This window comes from Martes martes (assembly GCF_963455335.1).
Source record: "Martes martes genome assembly, chromosome: 9".
In the NCBI taxonomy this organism is placed as follows: domain Eukaryota; kingdom Metazoa; phylum Chordata; class Mammalia; order Carnivora; family Mustelidae; genus Martes; species Martes martes.
Window position 1 is genome coordinate 117,909,636 of NC_137896.1, and position 18,942 is coordinate 117,928,577.

The 18,942-nt window shown below is 43.3% G+C and overlaps 2 protein-coding genes across 2 annotated transcripts; both read right to left on the minus strand.

Moving 5' to 3' along the window:
* Positions 1 to 20: 20 nt before the first annotated feature.
* On the minus strand, positions 21 to 4,114 carry LOC308349153 (spermatogenesis-associated protein 31H1-like; the record flags this gene model as incomplete). Its single annotated transcript, XM_080813674.1, has 2 exons — positions 895 to 4,114; positions 21 to 40 (listed from the first exon to the last, which is right to left on the minus strand). Exons 1-2 carry the CDS (start codon positions 3,959 to 3,961, stop codon positions 21 to 23), a joined length of 3,087 nt encoding a protein of 1,028 aa, XP_080669800.1. The 5' UTR covers positions 3,962 to 4,114.
* Positions 4,115 to 4,806: 692 nt separating this feature from the next.
* LOC308349154 (uncharacterized protein) lies at positions 4,807 to 18,314 on the minus strand (the record flags this gene model as incomplete). The annotated part of the gene is made up of 5 exons (XM_080813675.1): positions 15,381 to 18,314; positions 14,666 to 14,720; positions 7,207 to 14,453; positions 4,964 to 6,915; positions 4,807 to 4,836 (listed from the first exon to the last, which is right to left on the minus strand). The coding sequence occupies exons 3-5, from the start codon at positions 13,574 to 13,576 to the stop codon at positions 4,807 to 4,809; spliced, it is 8,352 nt and encodes a 2,783-aa protein (XP_080669801.1). The 5' UTR covers positions 13,577 to 14,453; positions 14,666 to 14,720; positions 15,381 to 18,314.
* Positions 18,315 to 18,942: the final 628 nt, after the last annotated feature.

Genomic DNA, 18,942 nt, shown 5'->3' on the forward strand with positions numbered 1-18,942 from the left:
GAAGACTTTGATGGCTGCTCTCAGAGGGACTGTGATGGCTCTTTAGAGAAGGACTTCGATGACTCCTCTCAGAGGGACTGTGATGTCTCTTCTGAAGAAGGCTTCGGTGGCTCCTCTTAGAGGGACTGTGATGTCTGTTCCGAGGAAGACTTTGATGGCTCCTCTCAGAGGGACTGTGATGGCTCTTCTGAGAAAGACTTTGGTGGCTCCTCTCAGAAGGACGGTGATGGCTCTTCTGAAGAAGGCTTGGGTGGCTCCTCTTAGAGGGACTGTGGTGTCTCTTCCAAGGAAGACTTTGATGGCTGCTCTCAGAGGGACTGTGATGGCTCTTTAGAGAAGGACTTCGATGACTCCTCTCAGAGGGACTGTGATGTCTCTTCTGAAGAAGGCTTCGGTGGCTCCTCTTAGAGGGACTGTGATGTCTCTTCCGAGGAATACTTTGATGGCTCCTCTTAGAGGGACTGTGATGTCTCTTCCGAGGAAGACTTTGATGGCTCCTCTCAGAGGGACTGTGATGGCTCTTCTGAAGGAGGCTTTGGTGGCTCCTCTTAGAGGGACTGTGATGTCTCTTCCGAGGAAGACTTTGATGGCTCCTCTCAGAGGGACTGTGATGGCTCTTTAGAGAAGGACTTTGATGGCTCCTCTTAGAGGGACTGTGATGTCTCTTCTGAAGGAGGCTTTGGTGGCTCCTCTTAGAGGGACTGTGATGTCTCTTCCGAGGAGGACTTTGGTGGCTCCTCTCAGAGGGACTGTGATGGCTCTTCTGAGAAAGACTTCGGTGGCTCCTTTCAGAGGGACTGTGATGGCTCTTCTGAAGGTGGCTTCGGGGGCTCCTCTCAGAGGGACTGTGATGACTCTTTAGAGGAGGACTTCGATGGCTCCTCTCAGAGGGACTGCGATGGCTCCTTTCAGAGGAATTACGTGGGGTTCTCTCCCTTAAGAAGCTATATTGGTTTCGCTTCTTGGGTGTGAGTTTCTCTTTAAGGTGACTGTGTGAGGTTCTCTTAAGTGAACCGTGTCGATTTCTCCCTCTGGCTTGAACTCTGGTTCCTCTTTCGGAGCTCTTGGACTCCTGGCTGGAGATTTCACATCTGTAGGAGTTTTTCTTACCTTTGCTGCTATTGTCGTTTTGAACAATAACCACAGGCTGTCCGGCTGACGTGGTTTTGAAAATAGCACTTCTTTGGGAAACTATGGACTTGGGTAGTTGGGTATGTCTAAGTTGGAAAGAGCTACCTCTTTTTGGTTGATGAGCTGATCTGAATTGCTGTATTTCTTCCCATAACATCTTCTGCTTAGTGGTTGTGTCTGTTGGCTTTAGCTTAACCACTGACATCCTATCTCTTTTGATATCTCTTGATGAGGAATAATCTCTGGCTTTTTGTTTTGGATGGTGGTTTTTGCTTGAACGCAAATGGTCTGGCCTTGACCTATCCTCAGGCTTCTGTCCGGGAAAAGCCATAATTCTGCGTGCTGTCTGGAATGCTTGCTTTAGCCCTTGAAAAAGCAGTTGAATGGATTTGGGTTGGGAGGATTTCTTAGATTGTCTTTTTGAAGAGGCAGTAGTTGTCTGAGATGCTCCATTCCTCTTCCCTCTTAACTGGGCTGGTAAATCCCGAGAAGAACTCCGTATTGTGGTTCTACCATTTGTGTAGAACTTTGTGTTTTGTGTTCTGCCTCCCGTAGTGATTCTTTTCTTTGGGTATTTTGAACTACGGGTCTTTTGGGTTCTCCTTTTAGCCCATTTTCTATCCTGATTGCTTTCAGAGTCACTCTGTGGTAGAGAGTGAACTTGAGTAAACTCATAGTGCCCTGGCCCTCCAGTTGTCGTCTTTCCTGCTAGGGCGGGGCTCCTATACCGTCTTTGCCTCACGTGGACTTGTACAGGAGCACGAGACTGGGAAGATACAGACCAGAAATCCATTGTAGAAGTAGGACTCTTGGAAGCTCGAGTATAGACTTTAGCTTTCCTTAGTGATGGTGATCTAGAACTCCTTGGTGTGATGGGTCTGTCTCTTCTGTGATACTTTGGGACTTGGGATCTTTTCCCAGTTTGCAACCTAAAGCCAAGACTCACCTTAATCTCTCCATGGCCTTCGGGAGTGCTTACAAGGTGGAGCTGTGGGTAGATAAGAAGGTAGGGCCCCAAAGTGCCCTGTAATTTATGACAGCAATTAAATCCTACACATCGGCCACACTGTAGGCAGATAGGGTATTTTAAAACGAGATCTGAAGTTAGAGGTGGAGGTACATTGGGGGGTATTTGGCTCCTTAACAGTTTTGCTGCTATTTTTAGCTGCAGATCTTGTAGCAAGTGGAACTGTTCTGACAAGTCAGTCTTGGCCCGGGGAAGGTAACTTGGCTTGAGACAGTGTTGGGACTCAAAAATCCTTGTCTGTGAACTCTGTGAGTTCTCACTCTCTTCCATTGGAACAGAATCTTTCCTAGTGAAAACCATATTGAAGGGAGACTCTAAATTTACTGGGACAGGAGGCTGGCCCTCTGTACATGAAACAGGCATGTGCTGAATGACTTCCTGGGATATATCACTAAGCTTCGAGCTTTTCTTTCTTTTCGCGCTAGCCCCAGAGTATTGCTGTATTATGGAGGACATGGGGCTCCGTGTCCACATCCTTAAGGCTATTCTTTGTTCGTGACCGTGATACGAAGTATGTCTCTGAATGTAGTTTTTGGACACTGAAGTCTGAGAAATAATACTTTGACTCTTCTCTAGCAGACTCTTGGAAAGTTCCATCAGTTCCGCAGGAACCCCAAATAAATTCTGAATAGATTGACAGATACCTGCGGTGGCTCTTTCCGTGAAAGATGTTTGAGAACAAAGGTTCCTTTCCATAGTGGTTCCCAAGACATTCCCTAACACTAGCATATTGGAGAGATATTTTCTGGGTAGTCGCTGTCTCCAGGAGTGATTCTCCCAGACATTCTGTTGTCTGCTCAAGACAGACCAGTTAAGGCCTCTCTGAGTTCCTGATCCTGACTGGAAGGTCCTAGATGGTGATCTCCAGCTTTGCAGTGGATGTTGGGATGGGCGCTGGAGTGAATGCTCTAGCTTCTCCACCTGCTTCTGATCAGTCCTCTTAGATACGACACCCACTCCTGGGATCTCAAAATGTGGGATTTCGACAACGTTAGCTATCTTATCAGAGGGTTGATTGTGAAGGGACAAGGGAAGGGTTGAAGTTTGTATCGTAGTAGGGTCTCTAAAGTATTCTTCAGACTGCAAAATATCTGTGCCAAAGTTTTTTATATCCAAGGCCCTTGACACTTCTGGCATCTCCAAATCACAAAGGCTTCCTAATTCAGATGCTTCGACAGAGCTTGAGATGAGCGAGTTTGAAGAGTTCTGTAGAAATCTAGAGAAATAATTCCCTATTTGGAACTCCTGTCTTGAAATAAAATCCTCAGATTCCCTATTCCGATATCCCTGGACTAGATTCAAATCCTCACGTTCCATGATTTGAGGAGGCCCTATTTTTATCCCCATTCCTTTCACAGCCTGAAGCCCTTGTTCATGAGTGAACACTGTAGATTCCTCCAAAGGAGATGCTGGCTGTGAGAGTGATTCTGAAGATTTCTCTTCGGTATTTGGCCTCAGAGTTAGTTCTACAGGTTCTACCATTTCTTGAAGATGTGGCCTTGGGAAGAAATCCAAGCAATCCATTACTTCAGTAGCTGATCCTAAGGAGACTCCTATTGGTTCCACAATCTGAGGAATTGGTAGTGGTGCTAATTCCTCAGATCTCACAATTTGAAGTGGTGGCCCTGGGATTAACACAGTCTTTACAATGTGAAACCCTGTCAGCTTCATTATATCCAAAATCTGGTGTGTTGGCTCTGTGGTTAATTCCTTTGATTTTACACTTTGCAACCATAGCCCTGAGGTAAACTCAGAAGGTCTCACATCTTGTACTTTTGGAGTCAGTTCAACATAGTCTGCCATTTGAGAGGTTCCCCCTGGTGTTAATGCTACAGACTTTACAACCTGAAGTGGTGGCCCAGGAGTCACTTTCACATACTCAGCAACTTTGGGGGCGCCTACTGAGGTTCTTCCTATTGGTTGAGCAGCTTGAAGCAGTGTCTTTGTAGATCCTGTGACTTGATCTAGCGGCTTTGGACTAATCCTCATAAACTCTGTAATTTGACCCTGTAGTCCTGGAGCTATCTGTGCATATTTCATACTTTGATTCTGTGACTGTGTCAGCCCCATTGGTCCATCCCCTTGCTGCCATGTCTCAGATGGGAGCTCTACAGATTCTGCATGTCCTGGAGCTTGACCTGTTTGCCTTGGGGACAAATCTAAAGATTCCTCCCGTTGAAGCCATTGCTTAGAGGTTGAACCCACAGATTCAGGAACTGGATATTTTAGCCTTGGTGTCATCTCTGAAGATTCTGGGACATGATGTAATGACTTTGTAGTCAGTGCTTCTGATTCTTCCCCTTGCAGTCTTTTCTCGGAGATCACCTCCACAGATTCTAGTGCTTGAGGATAGGGCCTTGGAGCGCTCTCTGCATATCCAGTGGTTTTACTTATTGGCTTTGGGGTCATGCCAAGGAATTCCTTCTCTGTTGGCCTTGCTTTGGGGGTCAACCCCATAGTTTCTGTAGTGTGATGCTTGGGCTCTGGTGTCATCTCTTCAGATCCTGTAACTTCCTGCACTGGCCTTGTATATGATTCCCCCAAGTCCTTAACTTGAGGCCATGACTGAGAGAGCAACTCGAGAGTTTCTGGGATTTTCTTTAAGGTTAATTCTAAGGCTTCAGACCCTTGATTCCTTAGCACATGAGTCAGGTCAACAGATTCTGGTACTTGAAGATCTAGCCTTAGAGGCACTCCTGAAGATTCCATGGTTTTACTTGTTGACTTTGGGGTCAACCCCACAGATTTTTCTACAGTTTCATTGCCTCGATGGGCCAACCTTTCTGTGGTATGATAAATTGGTACTGAAATCAAATTTACAGATTTGGAGACTTGATGCTTTGGTGTTGGGATCACCAAATTCACAGATTTAGGGACTTGAGGCTTTGGTGTTGGGATCATCTCTGCACCTTCTACAAATTGATGCCCTGGCCTAGGGATTATCTCAGAGGAGCCTGTGATTTGATAGCTCCTCTTTGGAGTTCGTTCCTCAGATTTTGTTCTTTGAAGCAGTGACCCCGGTAGTAACTCTACAGATTTCATATCTTGTTGCAGAGATGCTGAAGACAATTTCACATGTTTTATACTTTGCAACTTTGCTTCTGGAGTAAACTCCAAAGGTTTCTCACCTTGTCGCTGTGATTCTGGGGACAAATTTGAAAATCTAACACTACTCAGCATGGGTCCTCGTATGAACTTCTTAGTTGGCTCTGGTGCCAACTCTATTGATTTCATACCTTGCCATCCTGAAGTCAACTCTTGGCAATTCATACCTTGCTGTTGGGACCCTGGTGTCAACTCTACAGATTGCACATCTTGAAAACATAGTTCCGGTGCAAAGTCCTCAGAACTAACACTTGGTGACCTCAGGCATGGTGGAAGCCCTGAAGAATTCTCACTTTGAGGCTGTAGCTGTAGGTTTGACTTCAAAGATGTCACATCTTGAGAACATGGCTCTGATTCAAACACCACAGATTTCTGCCTGAGGCGAGAAATCAAATCCTTAGAATTCACGTCTTGAGGTTGTGGCCATGGTTTCAACTCCAGAGATTTCACATCTTGAAAACACAACTTCGATGCAAAGACCACAGATCTCTCACTGTGCTGCCTGACGTGTGAGGGCAACTCCCCAGAATTCATACCTTGAGGATGTGGCCCTGGATTTAACTCCACAGATTTCACTTCTGTAAAACATGGCTCTAGTGCAAACATCTCACATTTCAAGTCCTGCGGCTCAGAGCCTGAAGCCAGTTTCACAGAATTTCCACCACAAGACGCTGGCTCTTTGTTCGTCTTCACAGACTTTACATCTTCAAGCAGTGGCTTTGGTAAAAATAACACAGATTTCATACCATTCAGCGAAGCGCCTAAAGTGAACACTGAGTGCACAACTTGTTGCCATGACCCACAGTGATTCTCCAAAAACTGGATTTCTGGAAACTTTGTCCCTGGAATTAACTCAGAAGGTTTTACACCTTGCAGATGTGGTCCAGGGTTGAACAGAATAGCTTTTGTACCTTGATATTCTGACGTAGGATTCAAGTCAGAGGGTTTCATGCCTTGCATCTGTGGGTCTGGATTAAACTTTATGGCATTTATGCATTGACGTTCTGACCCAAAATTCAAATCAGAAGAATTCACACCTTGCAGCTGTGGGCCACAGTTTAATTCTTGTGATGTTATACCTTGAAACTTTGTCCCTGGACTCAATTCATGTTTCACATTTTGTAAATGTTGCACAGGGTCAAACATAAGAGATTTTATACCTAGAACTTCTGACCCCAGATTCAAATCAAAAGATCCCATACCTCGACATTGAACCCCTGAAGTCAGCTCAAAAGATTGTATACCTTGCCAAGGTGGCCCAAGTTCATGCCCCATAGAGTTAGCACATTGTAATTTTGGCTCTGGATCCAACTGCAAAGAATTTACAGACTTCATCTGTGGCCCAGGGTTGCATTCCATAGGTGCTACAGCAAGAAACTTTGACCCTGGAATCAATTGGGATTTCAACTCTTGTAAATGTGGTTCAGCGCTGAACACCACAGATGTCTCACTTTGATTCTTGGACCCCGGATTCACCTGAGATCCTGTACCTTGACATTTTGCCCCTGAAGTCAATTCAAAGGACTGCACACCTTGCAAAGGTGGCCCAGGTTTGCACCCCACAGAATTTGCACATTGTACTTTTGGCTCTGGATTCAACTTAGAAGAATTGACACACTTCATCTGTGGCTCAGGGTTGCATTCCATAGGTGCTAGAGCAAGAGACTTTGACCCCGGAATCACTTCAGGTTTCACATCTTGCAAATGTGGATCAAGGTTGAACACCATAGTTGTTTCCCTTGGGATCTCTGAACTCAACTCAGAAGACTTTGTACCTTGAAGTTTTGAAACTGAAGTTAATTCAGAAGGGTTTATACCTCGCAAGGGTGGCTCAGATTTGCATCCAACAGAATTTACACACTGAAGTTTTGGTTTTGAAATACATGCAGAAGAATTCACATCTTGCAAAGGTGGCCCAGGGCAGAACACCTGGGATTTTATACCTCGAGGCTCTGATCCAGAATTCAACTCAGATTGTACACCATTCAGTTGTGGTCTAGTACTGAATGCCCTAACATGTATACACTGAAGCTGTGGGGCTAGATTAAATTCAGAGGATTTCTCACCTTGTAATTTAGGCCGATGCTTCGTTTCCAGAAATTGCTCATATGGAAGCTTCCTGTCTGTGCACAACTCAGGTTTTATCTCTTGTAACTGTGGCCCAGGATTGAACTGGAAAGATGGCATACCTTGAAGCCTTGATCCCTGGCATAACTCAGAGGATTTAACATCTTGCCACTGTTGCTCAGGATTGGATTCCTTAGATTTCACGTCTTGGAGCTTTGTCTCTTTGCACAATTCTGAAGATTGTATATGTTGCAAATGTGGTCCAGGGGTGTATACCACAATTTTCACACTTTGAAGCTCTGGCCCTGGTTTCAACTTAAAAGACTTCTCTTCTTGCCACTGCTTCCTGGCATTGAACTCGGAAGATGTCACATTGCCAATCTTTGATTCCAAGGCTAACTCAGAGGGTTTTGCGACCTGGAACTCTAGGTCATGGTTGACCTCTGTGGTTTCCATTATTTGAAGCTTTACAGACTCAGGAGATTTTGCACCTTGCACCTTTGCCCCAGGGCTGAATTTCAGAGATTTCATGCCTTGAATGTGTGATCCTGGTGTCAACATAGGCAATTTCCTCTTTTGTAACTGTGGGACTGACTCAAACCCCAAAGATTTCACATCTTGCGTCTTTGCACCTAGAGTCAATTCAAGAGGTTTCATGTCTTGCCACGTGGTTCTGGTAAGGAACTCCACAGATTCTCCACTTTGAAGCTTTGTTTTTGGTGTTAACTCAGAAGATGGTATACCTTGTAACTGCAGAACCGGTTTTAACTCAACAGATTTCAGATCTTGGAGCCTGCACTCTAGCATCAGATCAGATTTCTCACCTTGTCTCTGTGGTCTGGGGTTGAACTCCACAGACTTCACACCTTGAAGCTTCCTCATCTGAATTAAATCAGATTTCCCACCTCGTAGCTGTGGACCGTGGTTGAACTCAGAGGGTTTCACTTCTTGAAGTTTTGACCCCGGGATCACTTCAGAAGATCTCATACCTTGCAAGTGTGATCTAGAACCAAACCCTGCCGATTTTTTATCTTGAAGCTTTATGCCCATGATCAACTCAGAACATTTCACATCTTGTAACTGTGGGCCTGCTTTCGTACCTGAAAACTTCCTCTCCAGGGTCAAATCAGAAGATGTCTCACCTTGTAACTTTGGATTAGCTTTCCATTCTGCAGATTTCACACCTTGAAGCTTTTCCCTTGCGATCACTTGTGAAGATTTCACATCCTTCAAGTGTGGTCCAGCCTTGAAATTCATAGATTTTACATCTTGAAGCTTTATACCCATGATCAACCTAGAAGATGTCATGTCTTCCAACTGTGAGCCTGACTTGAAATCCACGGACTTCACTTTTTGAAGCTTTGTCCCCTGTATCAATTCAGAAGATTTCACACCTCTCAGCTGTGGCCCAGGTTTGACATTCACAGATACCACATCTTGACACTTTGTTTCTGAGATTAATTTAGAACATTTCACTCCTTGAAACTGTGGGTCAGGGTTGAACACCAGTTGCACATTTTGAAGCTTTGATCCAGGGGTCCGGTCAGAAGATTTCACGACTTGCACGCGGGGACTGGGACAGCTTTCTTTATGTTTTACATTTTGAAGCTTTGTCTTTGAGGTCCTTTCAGAGGAATTCACATGTTGTAACAATGGCCCAAGGTTGAAATCTGTACATTTGGTACCTTGAATCTTTGTTCCTGGGATCAGTGTGGAACATGTTATACCTTTCGACTGTGAACTTGGATTTGACTCAGTAAATGTCTTATCTTGGGACTTTATCTCAGGTGACAACTTAGAAGGTTTTAGATCATGCCACTGTGACCCAGAGTTGAAATTCTCAGATTTCACACCTTGAAGCTTTGTCTGAAGAGTCAATTCAGATGACTTCAGGCTTGTCAAGTGTAGTGGGGAGTTCAATTCTCTAGTTGTCTTGCTTTGTAGTTGTGACCCTTGGCTTAATACCCCAGATTTCACACCAGGAAGCTGTGGATCTTCCATAAGCACCAGAGACTTCACACCTTGAAGCTGTGCTCCTGGGGACGACTGTAAGGGTTTCACTTCTTGAAGCTTTGCTTTTGCAGTCAATTGAGTAGATTTCCTATCATGCCTGCAAAGCCTAGATTTCAGTGGCATAAGTTTTGTATCACAGAGCTTTGACCTTGAAGTCAGCTCACATGATTTCACACTCCTCACCTGTAGACAAGGATTCAAATCACAGTCTTGAAGCTTATGTTCCTGGAGTGATGCCGAAGATTGTGTATCTTGGAGCTTTGGCCTTGGAGTTAATACAGATGACTTTCTATCTCTTAACTGTATGAAAGGTTTCAACCCTAGAGCCTTGACACCTTGAGACTGTAACCCTAGAGACTTCACACCTTGGAAATCAGGTCCTGGTATCCACTGGATACACCTCACTCTTTCCAGCTGTGGCTCTTTTTTGAACTCAGTAGTTTCTACATCTTGAAGCTGTGGCTCTGAGGTTGATGCCAAAACCTTCCCTTTTTGCAGCTGTGTTCCTGGGAGCACCCCGGGGGTTTTCATGTTCTGCAACTGCGGCCCAAGGTTGAACTCTGTATATGTCGCACCTTGAGTTTTTGACCCTAGAGTCAATTCAGATGACTTCGCATCTCTCAACTGTGTCGAAGATTTCAACCCTACAGATCTGACACCTTGAGACTGTGACCCGAGATTTGACTGTACAGATTTCACAGCTTGGAACGTAGGTCCTGGTATCCACTGAATGCATCTCATACTTTGAAGCAGTGGCTCTTGTTTTAACGGAACGGTTTTTACACAAAGCTGTGGCTCCGAAGCTAACTCTGAGCCTTTAATTTGGTGCAGTGGCGCCCCTGGGGTCAACTGAGGAGACTTTATGCTTTGCACCTGCGGTTCAGGTGGCTCAGGTTTGAATTCTGTAGGTTTTAAACCTTGAATATGTGATTCTGGAGTCAAGTCTGATTTCATACTTTCAAACTGTAACTCAAAATTGAGGTCTGCTAATTTTTTACCTTTACATTTTAGCTCTGGAATTAGCTCCAAAGACAGCCCATCGTCCGACTTAGCCACTCCCTTCAACGGCTCTGAATTCACACGTTGCTGCTTTGGTGAGATTACAGATAGCGTGCCATCCTGTTCTGGCCCAGAAGTTAAATTCATGAGCGCCGTCTCTTGAAACTGTTGCCTTGGGCCTAAATCCACAGTTTTTCCTCCGGGAAACTTTGATCTTCTCGCCACTTTCACAGATTTTACTTCCTGCTTGTTTAGCCTTGGGGTCAACTTTACAGCTTTTACACGTTGCGGATCTGAATCTGGAGTTTCCTCTACAGACTGTAAACTTTGATGCTTTAAACACGGGGTACTGTCGACAAATTTACTCTCTTGGGTTTGTGGCTCTAAAGTCAGTTCCTTGGGTTTCACACCTTGCAGTTCAGACCCGTGGAGCAATGGCCCTGGTGCAAAAGGCACAGCTTTCTCACCTTCCGTCTTGGGCTCAAATTTCAATTCCACAGTTTGCACATCTTGCAGTTGTGTTCTTTGGACCAACTCCACAGCTTTGGAGTCTTGAATTCTTGCATGCAGAATCAAGTCAGAAGTTGTACCTTGAAGCTTGGTATCTTTGGTGCTTTTCACAGGTTTGACATATTCTATCCATGGCACTGTGGTGATCTCCATAGATTTCTCACCTTCCAGCTGTGGACTAGGGGTTAGCAAAGTAGATTTTGTACCTTTTAGACCCTGTCCTGTAGTTAAGACCACAGATTTCACATCTTTCAGCTCTGAGGTCAACAGCTCAGATTGTACACCTTGAAGTTTTGAGTCTGGGGTCAGCTCCATTGCTTTCATACCCCCCACACCTGGCCCTTGGATCAATTCAGAAGACTTTATACTTTGGAACTGTGTTCTTCTAGTCAACTCAGAATAGTTTACTCTTGGCAACTGTGACTCGGGAGTCAACCCCATAGATCTTTCATCTGGTTTCTCTGGCTGGGAGACAATTCTATAAGAAATGTTACGTGGAAGTAGAGATGTAGTGGTCATTACTGCAGATTCTGTGACTTGATGCAGTGGCTTTTGGCTCGTTTCCTTAGATGCTGTTCTTTGACCCAGTGATCTAGGGACTGTCCCTACATGTTCCATTATTTGATGATGTGACTGTTTTGACTCAGTCAGATTTCTGATCATGGGGTCAGAAGCCAACCCCATAGTTTCCATCATTTGATGGCTTTGCCTTGGACTCCTCTCTGAAGATTCTAAGATCTGATGCCATGGGGTCAAACTTGGAGATTCCATGACTTGATGAGGTAGTCCTGGGGTTAATGCTGTAGTTTTTGTGCCTTGAACATACGGTTGTGGAGTCACCTCCACAGAGTCTTGCACTTGAATGCATGACCCAGGAGTCAACTCCAGAGGTTTCCTGACTTGAGATACTGGCCCTGAGGTCAAATCCTGCGTTTCCGCAACTTGTGATTGTGGCGTTATGATCATTCCCATGGATGACCCCAGTGCTACTGGAGTTACCTTTAAAGAATGTATGGATTGATGTGATGGCATTGGAATCATCCCTACTGATTCTGTGACTTTAAGTGGTGGCTTTGGAGGTAAACCCACAGATCCTACCACTCCAGGTGGACCGATAGGTGGAGGAGAGCTAGAAGATGTCAAACCAACTGGTTGAGCTGCTCCTGGGGCCAAAGTTGCAATTTCAGACTGTGAATCTCCAGATTCTATAACGTGTGGCGGTGCTGGTGGAATCATTCCCACGAAATCCATAGCTTGTAATACTGCCACTGGAGTAACTTTCGTGTAATCAGTAACTTGATGCAATGGACTGGAGATCATTTCCAATGATCTTGTATTTGGACATATTGGCCCTGGAGGAATCTTCAGTGGTCCTGTGATTTGACTTTGTGGCTTTGAGGTTATATCCACTGATTCAGTAACTTCAGGATGTGGCCCGAAAGTCATTTCCACAGTTTCCAGAACTGTATATTGTGCCTTTGGACGCATCTTTCCTGATGGTATGACTTTATGGTCCAACGATGTGGTTATTTCCCCTGATTTCATGGCTTGAGATGGTGTTCTTGGGGTTATTCCCACGGGTTTTATGATATGTAGATGTGATTCATTAATCATCCCCATAGAATCCATGACTTGAAGCAATGCTGCAGGAGTTACCGTCACATTATCTGTGACTTGGTTCGGTGGTCTGGAGGTCATCTTTGATTCCATAACTTGATGCTGAGCACTTGATGTTACCTCCACTGCTTTAGTTACTTGATATGATGGTTTAGTGCTTACACTCACTTTTTTTGTGGTTTCCATTGGTTTCCCAACTTTGTCTGGTGGCTGTGGGAACAAACCCACAGATTCTATCACTTCTGAATGTGATTCTGGGATCATCCCCATTGAATCCATGACTTGAAGTAATGCTAAAGGAGTCACCTTTATGCTATCTGTAACTTGACATGGTAGCCTTGGGGTCAATTCCACATTAGTCATGTGGGACTTATGCTGCTGAAGACCCGTGACCCTCTGTTCTATATTAAGTTCTAGAACATGTTTTGGCTCCTTCTGCAGTCCAGTGGTTTTCTCTGGAATTATGTCAGCTCCTAAACTTTTGGGAAGCGGAGTGCCCAGTGATGTAATTAAGGGCCTGCATTTAAGGATTTGCGGGCCATCCCCATGTTGTGACTGCTTACCTGGGATAAATGACTGTGAAATTTTTGTTTCTGTTCTATTTAATCCAGATTCCACTCCAATATTCACATGGAGCTGAAATGATGGACAGTTTGGGAATTTATTGTAGAGACTTTGTTCAGTGCTTTGATGAATGGGCACAGATACCTGGATTTGAGGTTTCTCTGGCTCGGGAACTCCTCCTTGTGCCTCAATTAAGTAATTCAGCATTGCCCACGATTCCCTCACAGGCAGAGGCACTGTCTGTTCCCTCAAAGTATAAACCTTCCAAGCCATATGTCCCTCTAACTCCCCCCTAGCCAAAGGAGAGAGCCGGATTGGAGCCCACCCCGAGAATCGTGGTCTTGCCTTGGTGAAAATCACATCTGGCCCATGATCCAATGGCAAAGGACTCTTGCTCTCTCCCCCATTCTTTGTTTTTTCTTGTTGGCAGAGATCTGGGGATTCAAAAACAGAGTTGATAAAAGAGTTTTGGGATCTTAAGGGTGAAAGAGCTGCCAAATTCTGGAAAAGTTTTGATTTCCCAAACCCTTGGTTCCTGAACATGGAAGACTGGTTTTTGGGTAAACTAGGTAAACCATGGCTCCGGAGTTGCCAGGTTGTTCCTTCAGAAAAGACGGGAAGGTGGGACAGGCTGGAGTTGTTGCATAATGATCCGGAGGAGCTGCTGTCATTAGTAGAATGTTTTGCCTTCTTACAGCCACAACAGGGTAGAACCGGCTCCTGAGCCACAAGCACAGAGGAGGTAGAGGAAGAAATCGTATCCTGTGATTCAGGCAAACTCAGTTCCAGAAGACTTGATCTAAGAAATAAAGAAAAGTTTCCATTTGCTTTGAGGCAGGAAAAAGTACGACAAGGGAAAGGTAGCGGCTATTTCAAATGTGAAATATTTTGGCCTGAGGGAGAACAATAACAACAAAAGAGATTCTTTTCCCCAATATCCATTACTTATGTAAGGAATTCCTCTACGAGGAGGAGAGGAAGGTATGGGTCTCCATTCCAATCAGAAATGATCCATGGACTAAACCTTTGGACCCAGAATTTATCCCCGCTGCCAAAACGAAGTAAATAAGCGACCAACTAACAATCTCTCTTTTCCCTCTCTTTTTCCCTCCCTCTTTCCCTCTCTACTACCTCCCTTCTTCGGTCTCTTGCTCCCTCCCTCTTAAAAGTTCTACCACCTTTGGGGCATCTGGCTAGGTCGGTTGGTAGAGCATGCAATTCTTGATCTGAAGCATTCGACCCCCACATTGCGGGTAGAGTTTACTTAAGACAAAAACAAAAACTTCCACCACCCAACCTCCTCCCAGAAACGACCTTCCCTGACCTTGCACATTCCAGATGTTGGAAGATCTGTTGAAGACTTCTGTCCATTGACCAGAGTGCATACTCCTGGGCCCATCCCATAGGGAGACCTGAAAAGCTGGACACAAGAGTAGGTTAATGTCACTGAAGTGATATTAAAGTACTAGTAAGGAAACCAGTAAGAATAGTGACTTAACTTAGAAAAGGAACAGCTGTCATTGTGAGGGAAGTAAAACAGTACTAGGTACCTTTCTCCTAACTCCTACAGAGTTTATCAGTAGAGTAAGCTGAAGAGAGGAGGAATAGATAGTGAAGGTCAACTCTACTCACTGTGTCGGATTAGCTTCAGAGCAGCTCATCCTAAGATTTTCTTCCCCCTGGGAAGCTGGGAGCAGAGGTAAAGAAGCTTTTAGCACCTGAATTGTTGATAGCACCTCTACCTTGTTCCACCCCCTTGTTTTACAGATAAGAAAACGAAGGTGAAATCATGCCTAGGATCATTAAGTTAATGAGTGGTAGAGCTCAGACTTAACCCAGGGCTCAAGTTTTTATATTTTGAACTCTACTATGCTGCCTTCACCATGTAGTAGATTAAGCTGTTGGAAAGAGCAGGAACAATCATGCGAGTAGGGAGTTGGAGTAGGGGAACCAAAGTTCATAACACATATTTTTTCCCCCCAAAGGAGTCTATCCAGTGCCTATGACAGGGGAAAAAGTTATTGGAACTTCCTGCACCAAACATTAATCTCACCAGATTTCTTTCCTGATACTTTGAGTTCTGCACAAAAGGAAAATTAGGCAAGAAAGCATGGGGAAAGGAAGCATAGGAAGAATTATCAATCTGTTTCTATCTCTTTGGAAGTTGCTAAAAAGAATCTAGCATCTTTGGAGATGCTAGAAAGAATAAGCACATTTCTTTCATTTACATAATCTCTTTCAAATTCCCTCCCTCAACCTGTTATTGAAGTCTGGAGTCTTAAAGCAGACCCACAGTTGATTTGTCATCAGCCTTGAGCTGAAGAATAAAGGATAGGATCTTTCTGACCTGTGAGTTTCTGGATCTTCTTCGGTGTATGCTGCTTTGAAGTCTAGAGAGGCACAAAGAGAAAAAAATAAAATCAGAAAATGTTCTAGGTTAGAGAATCAAGAGCACATTTCCTCCTACAGACACAAATATTGATACAGTTGGTGTCCATAACCACAGCACAAGTGGCACCCCATTCATGTATTCATAGATCATTTAATGAATGCTTACTAGGTTCTAGGCATTAGGTTGGGTGCTAGGACTACAAAGATAAATAGGACCCCTGTAGTCTGGGAATTCACATTAATGGGGAAAACAGATGTCTAAACAGCTAAGTTATAATACAGTGTGGTAAATATATAACCCATAAATAATATGTAAATAAATAGATAACAGAAACATCTAAATATAGTAATAAATAAATTATTAAAATTTATAGATATATTAATAAATAAATATATAACAGAAATATAAGTGTTAGAGAATAAAAGGACAGTGATTAACTGCCTGGGAGAGATGGGAAAAATTACTCAAGAAGTGGCCATTTGTACTGGCATCTGAAGAATCAGCAGAAAGTTTTTAGGTGAAAAAAGAGCATTCCAGGCAAGTCCAAAGCAACATCACCCAGAAGATTATAAAGTCACAAGTGTCAGGTGCACATTTGCTAAGACAAAAGCGGAAAACATAAGGTGGAAGCCAGATTTTACCAAATGATGGAATTTTTATTTTATCCTTTAGGTCAGAATTTCCCGATCAGTAACGTAAACTCCTGAGTTTTTTGCAAGCATGTTCCAAGTCACTTGAAAGGCAGAAATTACATTTGTTACCATTTCAAATAAAACAATTTTGAATCATGATATCAGTCTTGGAGAGTGTATTATAAGAGCCTACATAATATTATTCATAGTATTGCCAAATGTTTTAGCTAAACAATGTTGAATAAAAGTGTTAAAAGCAAAAATTCTCCCAAGAATGGTGGTTCAACCTAAGAAAGTAAATCAATGTGATACACCACATTAATAACACAAAGGGGAAAAAAACTGGACAATTATCTCAACTGGTGGAGAAAAAGGATTGCCAAAATCCAACACCTATTCATGATTTAATAAAAAAATAAAAACACTCAACAAACTAGGGATGGAAGGGAATTTCCTCAATATAGTAAGGGGTATTAATGAAAAACCCATAGCTAATATCATTCTCAACAGTGGAAGCCTGAGAGCTTTTCTTTTAAGGTAGTGAACAGACAAGGATGCTCCATTTCACTACTTTGCTTTAACATTGTGCTAGAAACTCCAACCAGAGCAATTATGTAAGAAAAGTAAAAGCTGGGGCGCCTGGGTGGCTCAGTGGTTAAAGCCTCTGCCTTCCACTCAGGTCATGATCCCGGGGTCCTGGGATCGAGCCCCGCATTGGGCTCTCTGCTCAGCAGGGAGCCTGCTTCCTCCTCTCTCTCTCTGCCTGCCAAATAAATAAACAAAATCTTAAAAAAGGAAGAACGAAAGAAAGAGAAAAAGAAAGAAAGAAGGCAAACCAAGCCTCCTTTCTAAAAAAAAAAAAAAAAAAAGAAAGAAAGAAAGAAAAAGAAAAGCCATCCTTTCCTTTGGAAAGGAAAAGTTAAACAATCTCTATTCATAGACGACATAACCTTATTTACAGAAAATCATAAAGAATACACACACACACACAAAACCCAATTAGAACTAATAAATGAATTTATTATCAGTAGAGTTTACAGATATGCAGTATCAGAGTTACAGAATGTAACAGAGTTACAGAATGCAGTATCAACACCCAAAAATCAGTTGTATTTTTTTTTAAGTTGGCTCCATACTGGGCCCAATGGAGAGCTTGACCTCGTGACCCTCAGCTCAAGATAAAGATCAATATCAAGACCTAAGCTGAGATCAAGAGTTGGATGCTTAGGGGTACCTAGGTGGTTCAGTCGTCAAGCGTCTGCCTTCTGCTTGGGTCATGATCCCAGGGTCCTGGGATCAAGCCCCACATCTGGCTCCCTGCTCAGCTGGAAACCTGCTTCTCCCTCTCCCACTCCCCCTGCTTATGTTCTCTCTCTCACTGTATCTCTCTCTCTGTCAAATAAATAAATAAAATATTTTTAAAAATAAATAATAATTTAATTTTTTAGAAAATGATTGAAAATAGAAACCCTGCCTAAGATTCCAGCCTGCCTCAAGAAGTTGGGATTTATCAGCCTCCACAAATATATTAATATCAGCCAATTTTTCAATCTCCCCCCACCCGTGTGTGTGTGGGGTGTGTGTGTGTGTGTGTGTGTGTGTGTGTGTGTGGTGTTATAATAAAAACACATCTGGTGTTTGTCCCAGACTCCTGACACAGAGCTTCAAAAACACTGGGAATTTCCTGAGTGATAGGAATGCCTTGGTTATGCTAATGAGGTAGAAAAGAATCCTTACTTCTCCCTTTACTTTAGGAGGCTGAATTAACCTTGATTCTAGAATCTGATCCAGACATTATTAGAAAGGAAAACTCAAGGGGCGCCTGGGTGGCTCGGTGGGTTGAGCCTCTGCCTTCAGCTCAGGTCATGATCTCAGAATCCTGGGATCGAGCCCCGCATCGGGCTCTCTGCTCGGCGGGGAGCCTGCTCCCTCCTCCCTCTCCCTGCCTCTCTGCCTACTTGTGATCTCTGCCTGTCAAATAAATAAATAAAATCTTAAAAAAAAAAAGAAAGGAAAACTCACAGGTCAGTCTCTTTCATGGAAACAGACGCAAAATTCCTAAACTTAATATCGGCAAACATCATCCAACAATGTCTAAAAAGGATCATGAACAGTATCACAAACATGTTATATTTGTTTCAGGAATTCACAGTTGGTTTAATATTTTAAATATTCATTGTAGGGGCGCCTGGGTGGCTCAGTGGGTTAAAGCCTCTGCCTTCGGCTCAGGTCATAATCTCAGGGTCCTGGGATTGAGCCCCGCATTGGGCTCTCTGCTCAGCAGGGAGTCTGCCTCCCCCTCCTTCTTTGCCTGCCTCTCTGCCTACTTGTGATCTATCAAATAAATAAAATAAAATCTTATAAAAAATTTCATTGTAATTCAGCACTTTAATAGAATAAACAAGAAAAATCGTATGAACATCTAAATAGAGGCAGAAAAAGTGCTTGATAAAATTCAACACCCATTCATGCTAAAATTCTTAGCAAACCAGAAGTAAAAGGGAGCTTTCTTCATCTGCTAAACAGTATTTACAAAAACCACACAGCAAACATTACGCATAAATGGTGAATTAAAGAAAACCTTCCTCTACATAAAAAAAGAAGATAAAAATCCCCACGATCTACTGGACACAGTCCTGGGAATCCTACTCCATGCAATAAAGCAAGGAAAAGAAATAGAAGTCATAGCATTAGAAAGGAAGAAATAAAATTATCATATGCAGACAATGTGACTGTGTAGGGAATCACAATATGCTTTTGGAAAAGCATCTACCGATATATTTTCAGGATTGATAAGCAAATTTAGCAAGATTTTTAGATAAAAGGTCAATATAGAAAAACCTTTTTTTTTGAAAAGTCCATTTTATTTTGAGGTATTTATTATT